Source organism: Tetrao urogallus, assembly GCF_951394365.1.
Source record: "Tetrao urogallus genome assembly, chromosome: 5".
NCBI lineage: Eukaryota > Metazoa > Chordata > Aves > Galliformes > Phasianidae > Tetrao > Tetrao urogallus.
In genome coordinates, this window is record NC_136818.1 from 25,232,492 (window position 1) to 25,250,790 (window position 18,299).

The 18,299-nt window shown below is 41.2% G+C and overlaps 1 protein-coding gene across 1 annotated transcript; it reads right to left on the reverse strand.

The window, feature by feature from the left end:
• Positions 1 to 44: 44 nt before the first annotated feature.
• On the reverse strand, positions 45 to 18,299 carry AXDND1 (axonemal dynein light chain domain containing 1; the record flags this gene model as incomplete). The annotated part of the gene is made up of 20 exons (XM_079535860.1): positions 45 to 213; positions 620 to 711; positions 1,950 to 2,081; positions 2,230 to 2,367; positions 3,196 to 3,306; positions 4,309 to 4,405; positions 4,948 to 5,095; positions 9,043 to 9,277; positions 11,279 to 11,380; positions 11,962 to 12,082; positions 12,723 to 12,827; positions 13,231 to 13,371; positions 13,919 to 14,040; positions 14,712 to 14,817; positions 14,954 to 15,010; positions 15,866 to 15,951; positions 16,368 to 16,485; positions 17,091 to 17,191; positions 17,564 to 17,679; positions 18,203 to 18,299. 20 exons carry the CDS (start codon positions 18,297 to 18,299, stop codon positions 45 to 47), a joined length of 2,394 nt encoding a protein of 797 aa, XP_079391986.1.

Genomic DNA, 18,299 nt, shown 5'->3' on the forward strand with positions numbered 1-18,299 from the left:
TCCTCAAAAATTGCTTCCTACTCTGAGTCCAGGAGAGGTTCAGATCACTGATTATCCTGACCTTGCCCTTCTTTAGGTGTTGGTTCTGGGACGACTTTGCCCCTTTTCTCCAGCTCACTCTCTAGCTCCTGGATTCTCTCCAGGGCTTCTTCCAGCTTCTTCTCAAAATCTTCAGATCTCTGCTCTGCATTCTGAGCACGGATTTCTGTTTCTCTGAAACAAAGAAGCAAAGATAATGCTGAAACTTGAAATCTAAGCAGGTGCTGGTAGAATACTTAAAAGAAAGATTTAGAAAGCTGAAACGTGCAGTGGAATTGAACAACTCTATAAAATACAGTTGTGGTTTCATAGAATGGCATTGTAAGAGATGGAGACATCATTGCACAGCTATGCAAGCCTGCAAAGTGAATTCATTTTAAACTCAGCATTTGCTAACAAAGTGTTAAAAGTATCACATCTTTAGCTAACATCACAATCAAAGGTTTGAGACAATCAGAAGAGAAAGAGACCCAAAACTAAGCCAACAGAGATGGCTGAAGCAGAGCCTTAATCAGAAAGCAGAACAGATATAAATGGAACCCTGCCCTGTTTATCCCTCCAGCATAGAACCAGTACTCACATAAGCTGCACTTGCAGGTGTTCCAGCAGTGCCAGGGCTTCAAACTCTTTCTGAGAAAAGGGAGTTGACGACTTGCTGGCAGTCATCTCTCTCTGGTTGGAAAGAGCACAATCTTCCATAAATGAACATGAAACCAACAATGCTGCATTTCATCTAGAATACTGTTTGGCTGGACACTGCTGGTGTCTCTGTACATGGTCACGACACAGACAAGAGCTCAGTATCCATAAATCATGTAAAACCAGAGGTTAAGTCAAGGATTTTCTTTTGATTGGATCCAATCATGTATTGACATTAAAAATAGACTAAAATCACTTCCTGATTTGGACATAAATATCTCACTTGCACTTAGTCTTGGTTGCATGATTGCCCATGCATCACTGGGTTACAGATGTTGGAGATGGCTCTAGCCTGACCAGGAGCGAAGTAAGTAACAACCAGTGGCCAGATGAAGCTCCTCAAATTGTCCAGCAGGCATTAGTTTTCTTCATTTGAAGAAAAGAACCAGGACTTTTGTGGAGTCCCATTAAAAGACTCCTAATCTAAGCTTAGTAAGGTTACTATGATTTCCAGAGATTCATTTTTACTAACCAATCTAAGTCCATAAAGAAACACTCCTGAGTCTCTCACTATCACTGCTCTACCTGCCTGCCTCTAAAGCATTGAGAGCAAGGCACACTTAACAATGCAGCATACTTAAGGAGTAGCAATATCCACTGACAGTTTGCTAAAGCTCCACAATTCACATACATCTGGGCTCTGCTCTGAAGGTCTGACTAGCTAGGAAGTGACTGGAGAAGGCAAACTGTATGACTTCTGAAGAGCAGCTTTACAAACTGATGCCTTTAGCCTGGACTACTCTTCCAAAGAGTACAATCCCAAAGGTAAGTGGAAAAAAATAGAGACCCAGGAGGCACAGTTGGCCAAAAGCAACCTGAACTTCTTGCACTCCTACTGTTCTGAATATCCCTGAATCTCTTCTTCTGTGTATTCAGCACCGTATTATTTTTACCATCCCAGGAAGTGCTGGCAACACTCAGTCTCTGATGATAGTCCTCGTTCAGACTACACACATCACCTGTGACTGGACCCAACTTCATGGTACAGGGCAGGAATGCATGAGCCACGTGGATGAACTGAGGCAGCAGAAATTGTGCTAATGAATATTTCGTAGTGGCAAGAAGAGAGACTGAGAACACCAGCACCTTTCACTCATGCAGCAGGTCCGATATAAACATTGAACAGTGTCTGACAACAAATAGACAGCTAAAACCCAGCTCCAAATCTCTGCCACGTGTGCTAAAAACATTAGTGTAGTGGAGATTCCTACCCCTGTAACTGAAATGATGTCTGACTTCAAGGATTTCAGGTGGATGTTGGAGTCTTGTCCTACATATCTGATCACATCTGTAGTAGTTTCATCACCTTCACTCATATTATCTGTACCAGCACCTGGTTGCTCCTAAGAGAGAAAATGAACAAGAAATAGGAGAAGTATCACTAACTTAGAGACACTGTAGGTAAAAGGCCACGTTTCCCATCACGTGCACCAAGCAATAAAAAAATCCCAACTCTGCTGGAAAGTAGCATCTTGCAGCTACTACTGTCACCTGCATAAGGACGATTTTCTCCTTTACTGTTGATGTTTCTTTCTCTGTTATTCGTTTCTTTTCACTGTTGGCATCATCAGCTTTAAGCCCTTCTTGAGTTGGAGAAATGATAGTGTCCTTAAGTTTCAACTCCAATTCCTGTAAGGCACCACAATAATTTGGTTAGTACCAAAAGTGCCTTTTGTCCATCCAAATAACCCAGGCAAAATGGCTGGTCTCTGACTTCCTCTTGCACACATTTAAACTTGGGCTTCATATATCTCAAAAGCAGGACCCACTATGGTATATTTGCTTTTTATAGGCCATTGTATAGGGGGGGAAAAAAAAAAAGGGCAACACATGGCCTACAGCAGTGGCAGTATACTGTAGTACTGACATACTAGTCGTAAGTACACAGTTACTCACAACAAACACCACTCTGCTTGAGGACTGAATTGAGAGCTGATGCAAATAATTTGTGCATCATTTAGGAATAGGAAAACTATTTCCTTGTCATCTGAATTTAGGTTATGTATGACGTTACATCAATGCCAGGCCAGCCATCTATAAAACACGTAATTGTCGCAGGCAGTGTCAGACACCCATTCAGTCATATAAAGAATTGACTAAAAGTTCAGCCTGATTTGGGCAAGCCAACCAAGAGAATTCCAGCTTAAGTCCACGCCAAAGGATGAAGCGAAAGCTAGCAGGCACCGTGCTGAACTGTTCAACCAGTGCAGTAATACCTCGTAGCTACAGTGAAGCTTCAGTTTTGCCTCAGTAATACCCTCACAAGAAGCACAGTGATTTTTAACCAGTTTACAGTCTTCATTCTTCAAAGCTTTAACTGCAGTTTTGAGTACATGGAGGTCTCCACACTAGATCTTCGCTCAAATTGAATCATAGCTGCTTGCTTTAGAAATTTTAAAGTGGATCTTCATTCAAACTGGTTCAACGTAGAACAGCAAATGCAGTCAATATATGTACCTCTGATCCAAAGAGGTTTCTCAGTTCTTCTAAATGCAGAAAGGAGACTGGAGTGCCTTTGATCTCTGAAAGGAGAAGGCTACACACTTGAATCCAATTACAGCACTCAGTCTGAGAAGACATAACAGAAAAAGAGGCATTATTAATTAAAAAAGAAAAAAAAAAATATCTGTGATCATAATTATTCAGTCAGTTAAATAATTCCATCTATCTTTATCTGTTCCAGGGACATGAATGGACCCTTCCATTCACACCTCACAAAGCAAATGGAAGACATTTCTCCAAGCTTCCAGATATGGTATCCATCACTGTCTAATTACTCAATTCCTTCAACAAGCTCCACCTCAGGCCAGCAGAGAAGGTCTCTGTTAGACCACTGTCCCAGCCCATGTGGGGAGAAGTGAAGGAAAATCTGAAAGTTTACTTTTTCACTTGCAAAGCTAACATGGAACAGAAACTTTCCAGTCCCTGAAAAGAAACTTCTTGAATTCCTTGTAAAAATCTCATCTGTTCTGTGCTCAGTGCAGTGTTAGGCTTTAAGAAGGGTCTACATCTCAGGTTCCTAAAACACAGACAAAGCTTAACTAAACACTGAAGATGACAATGGTAGCAATTACCAGAGGAAGAAACATACACGCTATCACACTCCTTGCACTGCTTCAAATAAAGACACCATCAACATACACTTTCAATAAGAGCTCCAGTATAGAGTCAAGGAGACAGAAGGTAGGCTAGCTGACAGCAAAACACTTCAACAGAGTCTGTATAATGGTATATTGCACCAAACACCTCCAGAAACTCCCAAGCACTGCTCAAATCTCAATTTACATGGCTCTGACAAGCTTTAACGTAGAGATGAATCTGCTGCCATTCATACGGAATAAATCTAGCAGGATATCCTGAAATGAGATAAGGAAAGTGTTAAAACTGAGTCATGTTCAGTTTTATCCACTTTCCACTTTCGTGGAGTCAGTAGGCAATTTGAGGGATCAGGAGTAGTAAGAATCTTCCTCCTTGAAAATCATCACATTTATTTTTCTCTACCTTTCACAAAGCAAATGTGGTCTCATCGAGGTACAGATCTGGACAGCTGGAAACATAGTGGCCTTTTACCTTGAGTTTATCCAGCTCCTCTAGCTCAAAATCAGCTTCTGCATCCTTCTCTGACTGTTTCTTCCCAACAATTGCGCTGACAATCTCACGGCAGCAGCTGCAAAGATGGAGAATGTCATTGACACTGTAGGAGTGCCCTCAAATGCTTTCTGCCTTTCAGTCAGCATCCCATTGCTGTCAGCAAGATGTACGAGCTACCTATAGACTTCTGCACTACAGAACAATCCTCACCTGCACCACTCACACAATGACCTCCCAGGCAGCTTGTTTGTGCCTGTACTGTACTAGCCCATAGAGGAAATAAGAACACAGATGCAGGTTTTGCTCCAGGTGACCTGGACTGCAGACTCACTGCCTGTACTGCTTTACATGATGCTCAGAAGAGTAGACAGAGCCCACAGAGTTACAGGTGCATGTTTTATAGCAGTACCAGGTATGAAGCAGATACTGTCATTCTCTTTAGATACGCCTATCTTACGAGGCTCCCTCCAAATTCCAGTAAGGACCATTTAAAACCTGGGAAGAGATCTAAGGAAAACCAAATTGATCAGATCTGCTGCCTCGAGGAATCTCTTGGCACACTACACATTTTTCTTTAATTAGCCTCCTTTAGTCCAAATTGAAAATCTCTGTTCATACCTGACTACAGAACCAGACAGTCCACACATCTTGGCAATCAGCTTTTCTGCTTCTTCCTGTAGTTCCTGAGCACTCTGAAGACTGAGCTCCTTGCCCATGTTGAAGTCTGCCTCTTGCTGCTGGGGACACTCACAGGACAAGCGATCCGCTATCACATATTGCAGCAAATTCACCAGCCACAGGGTCAGGTTTCTGTGCAGTTCAGTCACCTGCACAAAACATCAGAGCAAATCTAAGCCAGTAATAAGTGAACGATCTTATCAAGTAGTCTGAATTCAGTGCATTTCACTTAAGCCAATATTCTACCCTAACTCAAGCTGACCTAATAACAGAAACATTGACCTGTATTTTTTTTCTCCCATATTCATTCCTATTACCAATAAATATTTTCCTGCTATGGATCTGTCTTTCTGCAAAGTGTTTGTTCAGCAACATGAGCTCTTTATCAGCTATGGGGCATTCTTGTCCATATTTCAGCAGCAAACCAAAAATCACACATCGTGCTTGCAAAACATTTAGAAGATACACTGTGAGAACCTCACTAACACAAACACACACAAAAAAAACAACATCAAAAACAGAGAGCTAGCAGCCAAAACAGTTCTCTGAACAGAAAATATCAACATTACTCCAGAGGGAAAGCTTGCTAAAGATTAGCAAAACATAATTCTGTTGATTCACTCTTTAGTGCACTATTTTTAGTAGTCTTGATACGTTCCCCTGGCTGGAAGACAGAAAGCTGCAACTCAAGCAAGAAAGAAGGTGTTAAAGGAGAAACAGGCATTCCTCTCAGCTGTGGTCTGTCCAGACAAAAATTGGAGGAAAGAGTGAATCCTAAATACAGTGCTTTACTTGCTTCCACTTACTTCTTCGTTAAGATGTGTGGTGCTCTTCTCAACCTCAGTATTCACGGACAAAATCCATTGTTGAATCCTCTTAAAAAATTCTCTAGGTACCACCCTTTAAAATAAATAATGCAGAGACAAAGTGACATCTAATGCACCACACCCAGGGATCTCCTGTCGCAAAGACACCTTTGTTCCCAGCTCAAGGAAAATAACATTTAGCACACCAGATGCTGGGGACGTGGCGCAAGCAGTTTTATTAACACTGTGGTTGTGGGCAAGCTTGTCATTTGCAAATAATCTCTAACATATATGTAATGCATGTGCTCTGCAAATACTTTACTTCCTGATGATATTTGCCAAAGACAGAGCACAGTGAGAAGAATGCCCCCACAAATCTGCCTGTAAATTAATCACAAATTGTAGGGTTTTTTTCTTCAAATGCCACGATCTCGAAACAGGTGGCACTCAGTGATGTTCCAGGAGTTATATTGTAGCCACCAACTGCCTGGACAGATACTGCCAAATCAAAGCAAATGGCCAAATCACAGCAAATGAAAGGCAGCCACCAATCATTTTAACACTTCAGCTGATCACAGTTATCCCACTGCCAGTTTCTTGTGCCAGAGTCCCCACAAAACAACATTTTTCTTTTCTTATGCATGTAGTTTCATGTATAAGGCACAATTAACACCTTTGTCCTTACGGGAAATGCAGTTCCATATCATTTTCAGCTTTATGCAACTGACTGGAGCCTATAATGCTCATTAATGCATCCACTTGGGCCAACCATGAAGGAATCATGTGATAAAACGCCTGCAGTTCAGTTTCATGCATGCCAGAACCTCGCGTTAGCTTTTGTGCCTTGAATAACCAATCTTCCATGCTTCTCACCAAGACTGTCAAAAATCTGGCTGTGCCTGGAGGGGAAGAAAATACAAACCTTTAATTACGTTCTTTCAGCCAACAAAACCAAGGCTTAATTCAAAGACCTTTGCCAGGAGGGATGAACAGCCTACGTGAGATCTGGCTATACTTAGCGCTAAGAACAAACTGTTTAGGAAGCACTGAATTAAAAGCAAGTTGGAAGAAAATCTGCTTGATGTGAAGCTGACTTTCTTTCTTGTCTTGATAGATTTGACTTGTTGCATAAAGAAATGAGATGGCTTAATAGGACTCTTACAAAACGCTCTGTAGCTCTCTTCAAAAGAGATACAACATACATAGATATTAAAAAATACCCGGATAAAACAGTAAATCACATGTTCATTCACTCCTCTGGCATACGCTGATGGATATTCTTTGATTCCTGGAAGTTTGCTTGAAATTAAGGTTGCTCCTGATGTCCAGTGTTTAGTCTTTAAATCCTGCTAAGGTCCTGGTCTTCATGACATCTTGTTTCAAAGATAGCATGTTACACATGTGGAGGTAATTACCATTTTTGAAACATTTTAATGACTCAGTTTCCCCACTGTACTGCTGTGGTATGTTAACTTCTACTCTGGATTATTTGTCATGCAATAAAGCAATGTTTGGACGTTCAGACTGGTAAGAAAGGAAAGAAGTTACCTCCAAAGGTTGGATGGTACCAGAACATACTGTGAAAGCCCCACAACTAGACAAATCTGCTTTGGGAAGACTGCCTTTATCTTATAGTCAGGTCTGCAGCAAAAGAGAAGAGCTAGCAGGATCTCAATGGAGAGGTCGCTCTGGTCCCAGTCACCAAGTTCAGAGTCAAAAACTTACCAAAAAAGGTATAACTTCGAGAAATGATCAAGGAAGAGCAAAGGTCTTAAGTGAAAATTTATAAATTTCAATCTCATATGTCGTTGTTCTCTTTCCATCTTTATTCCTTGCCAACAAATACCGAACCTTTTGTATTTCTGTCACGTGGTGCTTGAGATCAGGTAACCTGAACTTAGCAGATAATAAATATTTCAGGTAAATGAGTATCATTGCCTTACAGAACAAAATTACAATAATTACCATGTTTTCAGTATTTTCTCTCATCTATTTCTTATAGCCACTTTCTTTTTCACCTTTTTTTTTTTAAACTGTAGCTGCAATGTAAAGAGATGGAATACCCTGTCTCTTCTCACAGGCAGGAGAAGAGCAGAAATGAGTCCAAGCAATTCAAATACACTGCCTTGTATGGAGGAAGAGAATACCTTTACTGAGATCCAGTTCCCAAAACCTTTGTTAAAATAAGCTAAACCTCCTTTTTCTGGACTTTACTGATGGAAGCAATTCTGTATCAGATGTCAGCACTATGCCACCTAAACCTTTGTTCAGACCACTAATAAATACAAAGACTTCTGACAGCCTGCTGTTAACTTTTTGCCATGATATCTGGCCAATTACGTCCCTGCTTCTTTTTCCTTCTTTTACTTTTTAATGAGAACTGCTAGGAGTATTTACTTCTTTCAGCTGTCTTTTAGGTTGGACAGACTTACAGTATACTATTTCTTTTAGCAGAAATATACAACACAGCATAAACCATAGGGTAACATTATGAAAGACTAAGATGCCAGAATGAGAAGGAGCTCGGAAAACATGAGCAGCAGTTCTGGACACATATTCAGTTTAGTCTTCTAAAAGAAAAGAAGATGATTAAAAAAAAACCACCAGAGATGAAACAATTCTGAAATCAGAAATGAGTCAAGGCCTAGGAGAGGCAAATGTTGAAAAAGTTGGTTACAAATGTTTGTTACCTTAAGCAGAATGTGATAATTTTATATCAGCAAGAAAAATATTTATTTGCATAATTTATTATCAGTATAAATCAATATCTAAAGTTAGATAACTCTGTCTTAATGATAAGGTAATTAAAAAAATATTACCCTCTGAAACAGTATTATCAGGTTAATGAACTCTAAAGTGACATTTTGCTTCAAAACTTAAACATCTATTCTTTTATTGTACATTTGCTTTCTTTTCCACACATAATTCACGCAATCACAAACTACACATGCTCTGAACTTAACACAGCTTATGTCTTATTTGTACTGCAATTTTCTTTGATTATATTGCATGGCATTTCAGATTCCAGATATTCTTTGTGCGATCAAGAGCCAAGTTTCTCAGAGTTCATACCTCCCATTTTTTGGTTACTGAAATATAGGTAGGGATCAGACATAGTCTTTGCAAAAAAAAAAAATCAGAGCAGATTATACTAACTGGTCCTTTATTACCTGCTACTTCCCTGGCATATCCTAAGAAAGACTGAACTGCAAAATTGGTTATTTCTTACCATTATTCCCACTTATCCTTATGTTATATTGCTGATGGAGTTCACATGCACTTTGGTTTATTTCTTCCAGGGCAGCGAGCTGTGCAGGCAATGCTCCAGTTAAGTCCCGGTGTCGACTCAGCACCGTTTTTCCTAGCTCTGTCCAATGTCCCTGTATCTTGGCAGCACTCCTGAGACTTTCAGTCTTGGCTAGATGTGTCTCCCCTGCATACAGCTGCACATCTTCCTTCAGCATCTGAAAAAAAAAAAAAAGCAACAGGCTTACTGTGTCCCCAAAAGTTGGACCACTCCTTGGCTGCAATGGAAAGGTGGTAGAAATCAGTAAGAGAATAACGAGGAATTCATGAGCATGTCATAGTAAGTACAATAAGTTGGAAACTCACTCCACAAAGCTGACAACTGTGAATGCTTCTACAGATTAATATAATCTATCAGTCACCAGAACTGGCAGTCAGTGTTCAAGTGTGGGTAAGCCTAATGGCTGAGCTGCAGTATTGGGCAGTTGCAACTTTTCATGTGTAGATTCTTGGTTGAAGCTTCAGAACAAATGATGTCAGTTGATTTGTGATGGGCATAGATACTGACAGCAAGTGGTCATTTGCTGAGCATATACCATTCAGTAGTATGTCCAACCTCCAGAAATCTTACATTTATTAAGAGCTTCGTATCTTCTAAGATCTCATCCAATAGCTCTTCTTTCATCTGAAAAGAACTAAGCAGAAAAAAAGAAGGCATGAGAGATGAGAGAAAAAAATCCTGTAGTGGTTTAGGCAAAACCAAGGTCAAGATACACTGTACGCATGCCAAGTTTGTGACACAAATTATAACTTGGAAAAAAAAAAAGCCAAAAACACCAAGTCTAACTTAGCTGGTAAGGCTAAGTCACTCAACATAGTGCAAACACAACTGTAGTTAAGAAAATCAATTATTAACATACGAATGAAGTATGGAAAATAACATCTTTTGTTAGTGCAGACAGTGTGCATTTCTGGATTTTGCACTTGCATTTGTCCTTTATTTAATATATCATGATGGACTAACAAAAAATCTGCAAAATACACATTAACATACAAAAAGACCTTGCATTTGGAACCTCATGTGCCTTACAGTCTCATTTTGTATCTTTTCTGCTCTATTGAAGCATCAATGCAAGTGTCATGAGTGTTAAAATGAACCAAACTAAACAGAAGAATTCTGTCATGGCAATCACATCTGTAAAAAGAGAACTCTGGCTCCTAGTAGAAGGGTAAAATACTTGCCCTAATGGAGTCAGCAGTAACCTCACCACTGAATTCAGCCACAAACATACAGCATCACTTTGGAGCTACCACTAAGGACCCAATTATCAAAATAAACATGTCAATCATAAAAGCAGAGCAGTGAGGGATATGAAAAATGAAGATTGTAACAAATCTCACTATATCTGAGTCAGGAATTCTGTGCATGCTTTGACTTGTGCCATGGGGCAAAGGGGAAATGACTACTTCTCCCAGTCCCTCAGGGCCACTCACAAGTTACTGTGTTGGTACTGAAGCCACTTGTTGAGGTTTCTGAGCACAATTTGCAGTTTTTCCTTGCTGGACTCCTCCAAATGTTCTGTACCTGCTCCAACATGACCTAATATTCCTTTGAACTGCTCGGTCTCCTCCTGTAGATCAGCAAGGTCTCTAAGATCCTGCAGCCATTGAATGGCAAAAAAAAAAGGTTGTAACTGTTTTGATCTGAGTTGAAGGAATTCTCCCTTCAGTCTAGGTGTTTTGAGTTATATCTATATATCAGAGATCTGATAGCAGAACAGAGAAAGGGGAAACAACCCCTTTCATGCAGGACTAAGTTGGCTCACACTTCCCAGGCATTCCAGAAGCGAGCACTTGACTGTCTGCTGCTTGTATGCTACATAGAGACCATGCAACTATATACCTTCAAAGACAAAATTTCACTAACCTGGATCTGTTTGGTTTTATGGCGATGGAACAAGGAGAGGGAAGAATAACACGAAGAAGGAAAAGAAGAGGAAAAAGAAAAGCTTGAGGTAGAGGAAAGAGGATATGGAATAATGAGAAAGGGAACTAGAAAGACAATGAGTGAATTCAAGTTTTAACGCTTGTTCAAAACTAGATCAAGATTTAAAAGTTCTAGTAACAGCAGAAGTACTGAATGCTTTACTGAGTATCAGTGCTACATGCACCACACACACAAACACTTCAAACAGGTACCCATGGCAGACAAGTCCTACCTTTGAGGCCAGAAGGACTATGAAATGCTTGAGAACTTTGGTCAGAGCCTTCCCACTTATATGGAGCCTGCGAATCAATGTGAGCTGGTTTCTTTCTATTATCTGAAAGAAACATTATTTTCACTGTTGTCTTTTGAGAGAAGGGACGTCTGATAGTAACGTGAAGCTCTACCATCAATGAAATAGAGTGCAAGCAGACGAAGCCACTTACCTCAGAAATAAACTTCTTATCCACAAGGCAAACCAAGAAGGTAGGTCTGCTAATAAATTTGAAACTTTATTGAGGAAAAAGTAAAAGATCACAAACAAGGAAAACACACAAGCTAGGAAGCAGAGTTATCCAAGAATGCTATTTTGTGAAGCTTAAAGAATCTGGCTACAATATTCCAAGTTATGGGGAAGAAGGAAACTTTTCAGTCAAACTCATCTCCAACTGGAAATATTCATTTCGTAGTTCTTCCTGCACAGAATCTGGAGGCCTGTACTAAAAATGCTGTGTGAATCAGCTGGAACAAACCAAACAAAACATGAAATACAACAGTCCTCAGAAAAGGAGGGCAAGAGACGGGTTAGCGCCCAATTAGATTAAACAAACATTCTTTGGAATGAAATTTGCTTTTGGAAAAGTCTGCCTGCTGTGATGGTCTATACCTTGCAGTGTATCACTGACCTCCCATACATACCATCAGAGCAAGGTTACATGCAGCTGAGCTCCAGATGTCTCTCTCTTGAGCTACCACCAGAACCTGGTCTTCCAGCCTTCTCCTCTGTAACTCGTATAACTCTCGATACTGTTCCAAAAGGCTAGAAGGAAAAGACAGTGAAGTTTGTCCATGCTTCTTATTCACATTTATTGCGTTCCTCCCAATTCCCAAGACATTTCATCTCCCTCTTTCCTTCCTTGATCACCTTCCACATAAGTGCGTGAATTCACGGTTCCTTTACCCTGAGCTGCTACAACACCATTGTGTTGATATCCTCACACCGAGTTTCCAGCCAGCATTCTTACAAATCTCTGTTGGATCTAGACTATCTGCTTTCTTCATGACACAAGATTCCTGTAAGTGAATCCCAAACGCTCAACACAAATCTGATACCAACCACCTCAATACTTAGGTTTTTTTTAGGTATCTGAAGATGTCTACAGCCCCATACAAGTTCTAAGCCGCAGGCTCTACTTGACTATGAGCTTAGTAGCTGTAACTGTAGGGTGAAGAGGATGGCAGCACCTGAGCAACAAATGCAACTTCTATGATTTAAAACTAGAAGAATTTTAGACAGCTTCTTGTCCCTTTGAGTTCAGGACTTATAGAAAAATGACAGTATTTGTCACAAAGAGCCAAGCTCTCTTCCTCAGAAGGAAATCTGTCCTTCTTCCCAAGCCAGGAGAATGATACCAGCACGCTGCAGAGATCTCCCAACCTTAGCTTTGAAAGGAACTTACTTTGCATTTGCCTCTGCCTCTTGCATAGCTGCAGCTAGCTCCTTTTGAGCTTTTTCTGCTTCTTTGGTCACCTTGCAGTCATGTTCTCGTACCTCATATAGTTCGCTGAAACAGCAAGGAACAGCCTAAATAAACTTAGCCCAGCCCAGTCTCTGCTCTGCTAAACACAGACTGCTCTCACCATACACAGACAGCTCTCTATAGAGTTGAAAAGCATTTTGAAGACCTCTTATTCCTGCACACGCAGATTGCTCCCGCAATCCCCTTCAGTGCAAAGTGTAAAGGAAAGCAGGTGTTTTAACCCTTATTCTGTGCTTCCACGCTGCACAGCTGACAGTAAAAACAGACTAATGGTGTGAGGAGGCTAAAGCGCAGTCCCTGTAGCTCTGGCTCAAATAAGAAAAATAATTGCCTGCTCCTATGGAAGGAAGATTTGAAAACTGAACAAAACCAGTATGCTAAGCTTAGTGCATTGAGATAATTTTTTAGGATGAGGAAGGATTCAGACCTGGCCAGCTGTGCAACACGCTCCTTAAAATAGAGTAGTTCTTCTGTAATATGTCTGTCAACCAGTTGCTGAGCCATCATTTTTTTGTAGAGTGTCTTCATCTGCTGAGGAATACGCTCCAGGAGATCCACATACCTCTGTCTTCAGTAAAAATAATAAAAATACAAATTTAAAAATAGAAATTTTCCTGAAAGTGAAGATCTGAAAACCATTCCTTTCACTGCACAACAGCAAATCTAGAGGGCAATCTTCTGACTGTATGGACTTGGGATTTAAAAAACCCTGGAACAATGTAATTGCTACAAATACTGGTAATCTGTGTGTGAGGTGGAAAAAGAGCAGAGGAACCCCAGCTGTGAGAGTAGTTCCAGCTATTCCACATGTGAAAAGTTCCATTAAATGTCACACCCATAAGGTGCCCGCATTGTCAAGTGTTGTGTCAAGGGTTCAAACTCCTGGTTATGTAACAGTGGTCCATTAGCACTGGTTGTTAACTAGGCAGGACAATCCTATTTCACTTCTGGCATCAGACCCCATGCCAGTGACATTGTGACAGGCTAGCTTTGTTGGGCAGTGACATTAAGAAAGATCTGCAATCTGCAATCTGCAAAGATCTAGCTAATGCTGCTCCTGAGAGGATACTGCCACAAATCAAGAGGGGGATTAAGGGTGCTTGGCAAATGATGACCTGAGTTTAGAAAGCAGCTGTCCTCTCTCCTTGCAGTCCACGCTGACCTGCCGAATCATCTCATGGAAAACTACACTGTAGATGTTCTGCTCTGCCTTCATCAGCTCCAGCATGTTGTGCAGCTGGCAAAACAGACGAGACAAACACCAGCCTTGCAGAGACTGGCAAATCTCCATCATCAACTGAGACTGGCACAGCACACTAAATTCTTCTGAACCTAATTTCCCTCTTGAAGAGGTAATGGGGAAGGGGGAGAGAAAGAGCCCACCTGCACACATTCACAGGTTCTTTTTCAAATTTGTTTTGGCTCTGTCCTCCCATTAACATCTGTGGGAGCTTTTCTGCTAACTCCAGCAGGAGTTCGTATTGAAGCAGTGCTATACATTTTTCAAAAATCCTACTTTGTCCATTTAAACCTTCCCCGTTACTGTGCAAGAATAATAAAAAGTAAGCCCAAGCAAAGAATAGAGATTTTTTGGCAAATGAAAGCTTCCAAAGATCCACTTTTAAACACAGCAGCCTGTCTGCTAAGGAGAGGAGATAGCCACTGCTTTATTTCCTCCATAGTAATGCCAGATGATTCCTTTCTGGCATTTTTGCAGCTGCTTCAAGCTGATCTTCAAGGATCAGACAAAGACAACCAGAAGCTCAAGAAAGTGATCTCTCACCTATGACAGCACCTACAGACAGATGGCCTGGGCAAAAAGTAACTGCTTGGAGGCATCTTAAGCACAACTGAGACAAACACTAGGGAAAATGATATTATTTTTCTGGGTATGAGTGAGTTATCCACCTGTGAAGGTCCTGTTACTCCAATCAGCTCATCTACTCCAGCTTTTTCCAACATGCTGTCCATTGCCTCCATCAGCTGTATGACCTCTAACCTCCCAGAAGGTTTCCTGACAGACCAGAAAGGGACACATCATTATTCTACACAGTATACTATGGGATTTTCCCACAAAATGGAATTCAAACTGTGGCGTGATGTTTTGGTTTGTTTTTTTCCCCAGTAAAAACTTGATTCAGGGTACGTACATGGATGGGAACAGACGTAGTCTCTTTTCACTGTCTTCAAGCAGAGTTGTGTATTTACTAAAAAAAAAAAAAAAAAAAAACAACAACATAAAAGCTGAATAGTAAAACAGCCCTTCCAGTGCTAAGGAATCCTGCACTTTAATTCAATCTCTATGTCCCACATACAGTAAGATAGGGAAAGAAGTGTGGGGTTGTTCTCAGTGGGAGCATCCAGAGCCTGAAGTCTGACCTCCTGCAGCTGTTCGTGCAGCTGATACACCAACAGAAGCTCCTCCTTGCCACCAAAATCTTGTAGGAACACTGGAGGTACCCAGCAGCACTTTGGAGTAAAGCTTTGTAAATGAAATTCTAAACTTACAGCCTGAAAAACTGAAGATCCCAAGCAAACAAACAAACCCACAGCAGAATGGTCAGCTCCAAGAGTTAGCAGGCCTGTATAGCTCCAGTGAGAATAAAAATTACCCTGGATCTGCCCAGTGTTGCTACAGAAAGCAATTCTAGAGGCTAAGTAGAAAAACAAGACTAATCAAAACCACAAAAAAACAAACAAACAAAAAAAACAAGTGGCAACTTCTAAAAGTTTCCTCAAGAGATCAAAAGAGACTTCAGCTTCTACATTCATGTTCAAATAGGGAAACATTTAGTAGTAATAGCCTACAGAAAATCCTCCTTTACCCTTCCTCAAGCAGTAGAGGCAAAGCAAAGGTGGCTCACATTGCTCTGGCAGGCTGAATGCAGCCTTACCATTAGTGTGGGATTTGTAAAGCCACCTTTTCTTTTTTTATACACTCTCCTCAATTGAAAGAAGTTCATTTTTCCAGCGTTCTCAGCCTATTAGCATTTTACCCCTCCATTCTGAACAGCAGAAGCTCTACAACTTGAAGGCATCCTGGTCAATCAAAAAGCACTTACTCATCAAAGTATTTCAAGGGCAGAACTCCCTGCTTTCTCATGATGTGAAATTCCTCGGGAACCAGACTATCTGCTAGGGTTGCTTGCTAGGGATGGAAAAGAGAAAGCATTAAACATCAGCATAGAAGATAGCATGCAAATTCCCAGTTCCTTGCCAGAGATGGTGCAGTTTTGGCCACGCAAAAGAGAGCAAAGAGAGCAAAGCTCACAGAGTGACTTTTCGTTGTGCTTTTCTCTTTCCCGCTCTATGTAATTAGAGCACAACAGAAACAATCCACATTTGGAAAAAGATTAATTAATGCTGAACTGTGGCAGGGAGCTGGGAGGCTGTGAACTGAAGGGAGAACTGATGGCTTTTAGGATCAGGGTAAGACACTAAAATCATTTTGGCTCAGAAACCAAACAAAGCCACAACCCATGGCAACACTGGGGGTGTACATGAAGAATTCCCTTCTCCCACTTAATGATGTACACAGAAACATAAATGAGGAGCAGCACTCACAGGAGTACTTGAGACTGTACCACTGCTTCGTTCCTGAGGACTTTGAGAAAAAGAGCTTTTGAGGGCCACTGTTTTCTTATCTTCTTGGATCATCACATCACACAAATAAGAGACATCCCTGAAACAAAGGGAAAGAGCTGTACACTGACCCAGAACACAGGCAACCTACCTTTCTCTTGCTACTAGCCTCTTCCAGGCCAAAAAAGACTGATAAGATAATGCTTGTTTGGCAGATTAATCTGTTTGGCAGATTAATTTTTGGCCTATCACTGGCCAAAAAACTGCTTTTCATGCCTGTTGTCAATGCCTTGTCACGTACATAGCTGCAAGCTGTAGAGGAGCAAGGCATTTTTCAATTCCTAGTGCTATTTAAGCAACGCTTATTTGCAAAGAAGTGTAAAGCTATTCCCTGATAAATCCATTAAAGCCAGAAAAGCTTCTTTTCCTAATCCTGGATCAGAGTATGCCAGTGAGCCTGGGATCCGTTGGAAGAATGCTTCCAAAGAGAGATCATGTAGCAGCAACTCTTTATTTATTATTCCCGAAACATTGTTCCCTTGAATTTCACCCAAATAAGCTCAGTTGGGATAACTGGTCCATTCATCCAGTCTCGTTAGGCAGCACAGACACTCACCACTAGAAAAACCAATGGAAAGACCTATCTGCATTTGTAGTGCTAACGTCTTCCTATCACAGTCAACTCCTTATCCCTTCTTTACTTACCTTCCAGCACCTGTCAAGCTGACAGGGTGGTCTGTCAAGTGTCTGAACTTGCTCCGACGATTAGGATAATGCCAAAGCCGATCGGGGGTTCGCAAGCAGCCCTGCAGACAAAGCACACGTGGCTGTCACTTCTTAGCCAGAAATGTGCCAAGGAGTGGGAGAGGTCAAAACGACTGTCTAAACAAGCTCCACGTAATTATTTCTGTCTTAGGGCTAAAGAAACCAGCATGCACAAAACAGTTGCTACAAGGGGTTCACAGCAACACATAGGTACAAGCACGTTTAGCATTTTACAGGCATTGTAAGACTATGCTTTGGATTCACATCAAATGACACGATCAGAAAAGTAACGTTACACAAGATCAGTTTGTCCAAGAAGGTTGGCACCCTTCTCTTTCACCAACAGAATGAAAACATGCCCCTAAGAAAGAGTCAATTCTGGATAATAAAAAGCCAAAGATGGAAACGCTTACCCTGAAGCTCACTGTGTTTTTTGTTTTTTGGTGGGACTGTAAGTAGTCTGGGCTGCCAAGAGAACTGCTAGCACAGGTCAGGGCTCGGAAAATCTCTTCTGGAATGAAACTGTACTCTGGGGAGGAAGAAACAGGCCTGATGTGGTCCAGCATCCTCGATGTACCCCTTAACAAAGGGATCTCTGGAAAGCAATGCGTCAGAACTCACTTATTCTACTGATAAAACAGAGGGCTGAGAAGAACTGTGAGAAGTTGCCCACTCCTTTACCCCAAAGCAGGAACAACTCTCTCAAACACAGGCAGCTAATCCCATTTCTAGCAGCTGCTAAATCTTTGGCGAAGCCTATAACAAGTTACCTTCAAACTGTGAGGGACAGTGGCACTAAATACACAACCGTGCCAAGCTGTCAGGTATGCAGACACCAAGGGAAGCTGCAAGCAGCTGAAGTTATTTACGTAAATCCATCACCCTTCTTAAGGATTTCTACCAGTTGACTTTCTACAAAGACATTGACACCCTGCAATACTAGCAATTACCTAAACAAAGGCAAAGCTTGGAAGTCCCCCAGACAAGCATCCTGTTGTGAAAAGGAACCCAAAGGACACCATCCTCTGCCCCATCTCCAACTCCAGCCCTACCTGAATGGTCCTTGCTGACAGATTCCATGCACAAGGAATTGCTCATTTTTCTTCCAACTGCCTTCAGTCCAGGAACTGGCATTCCGTTGGTGGGCAT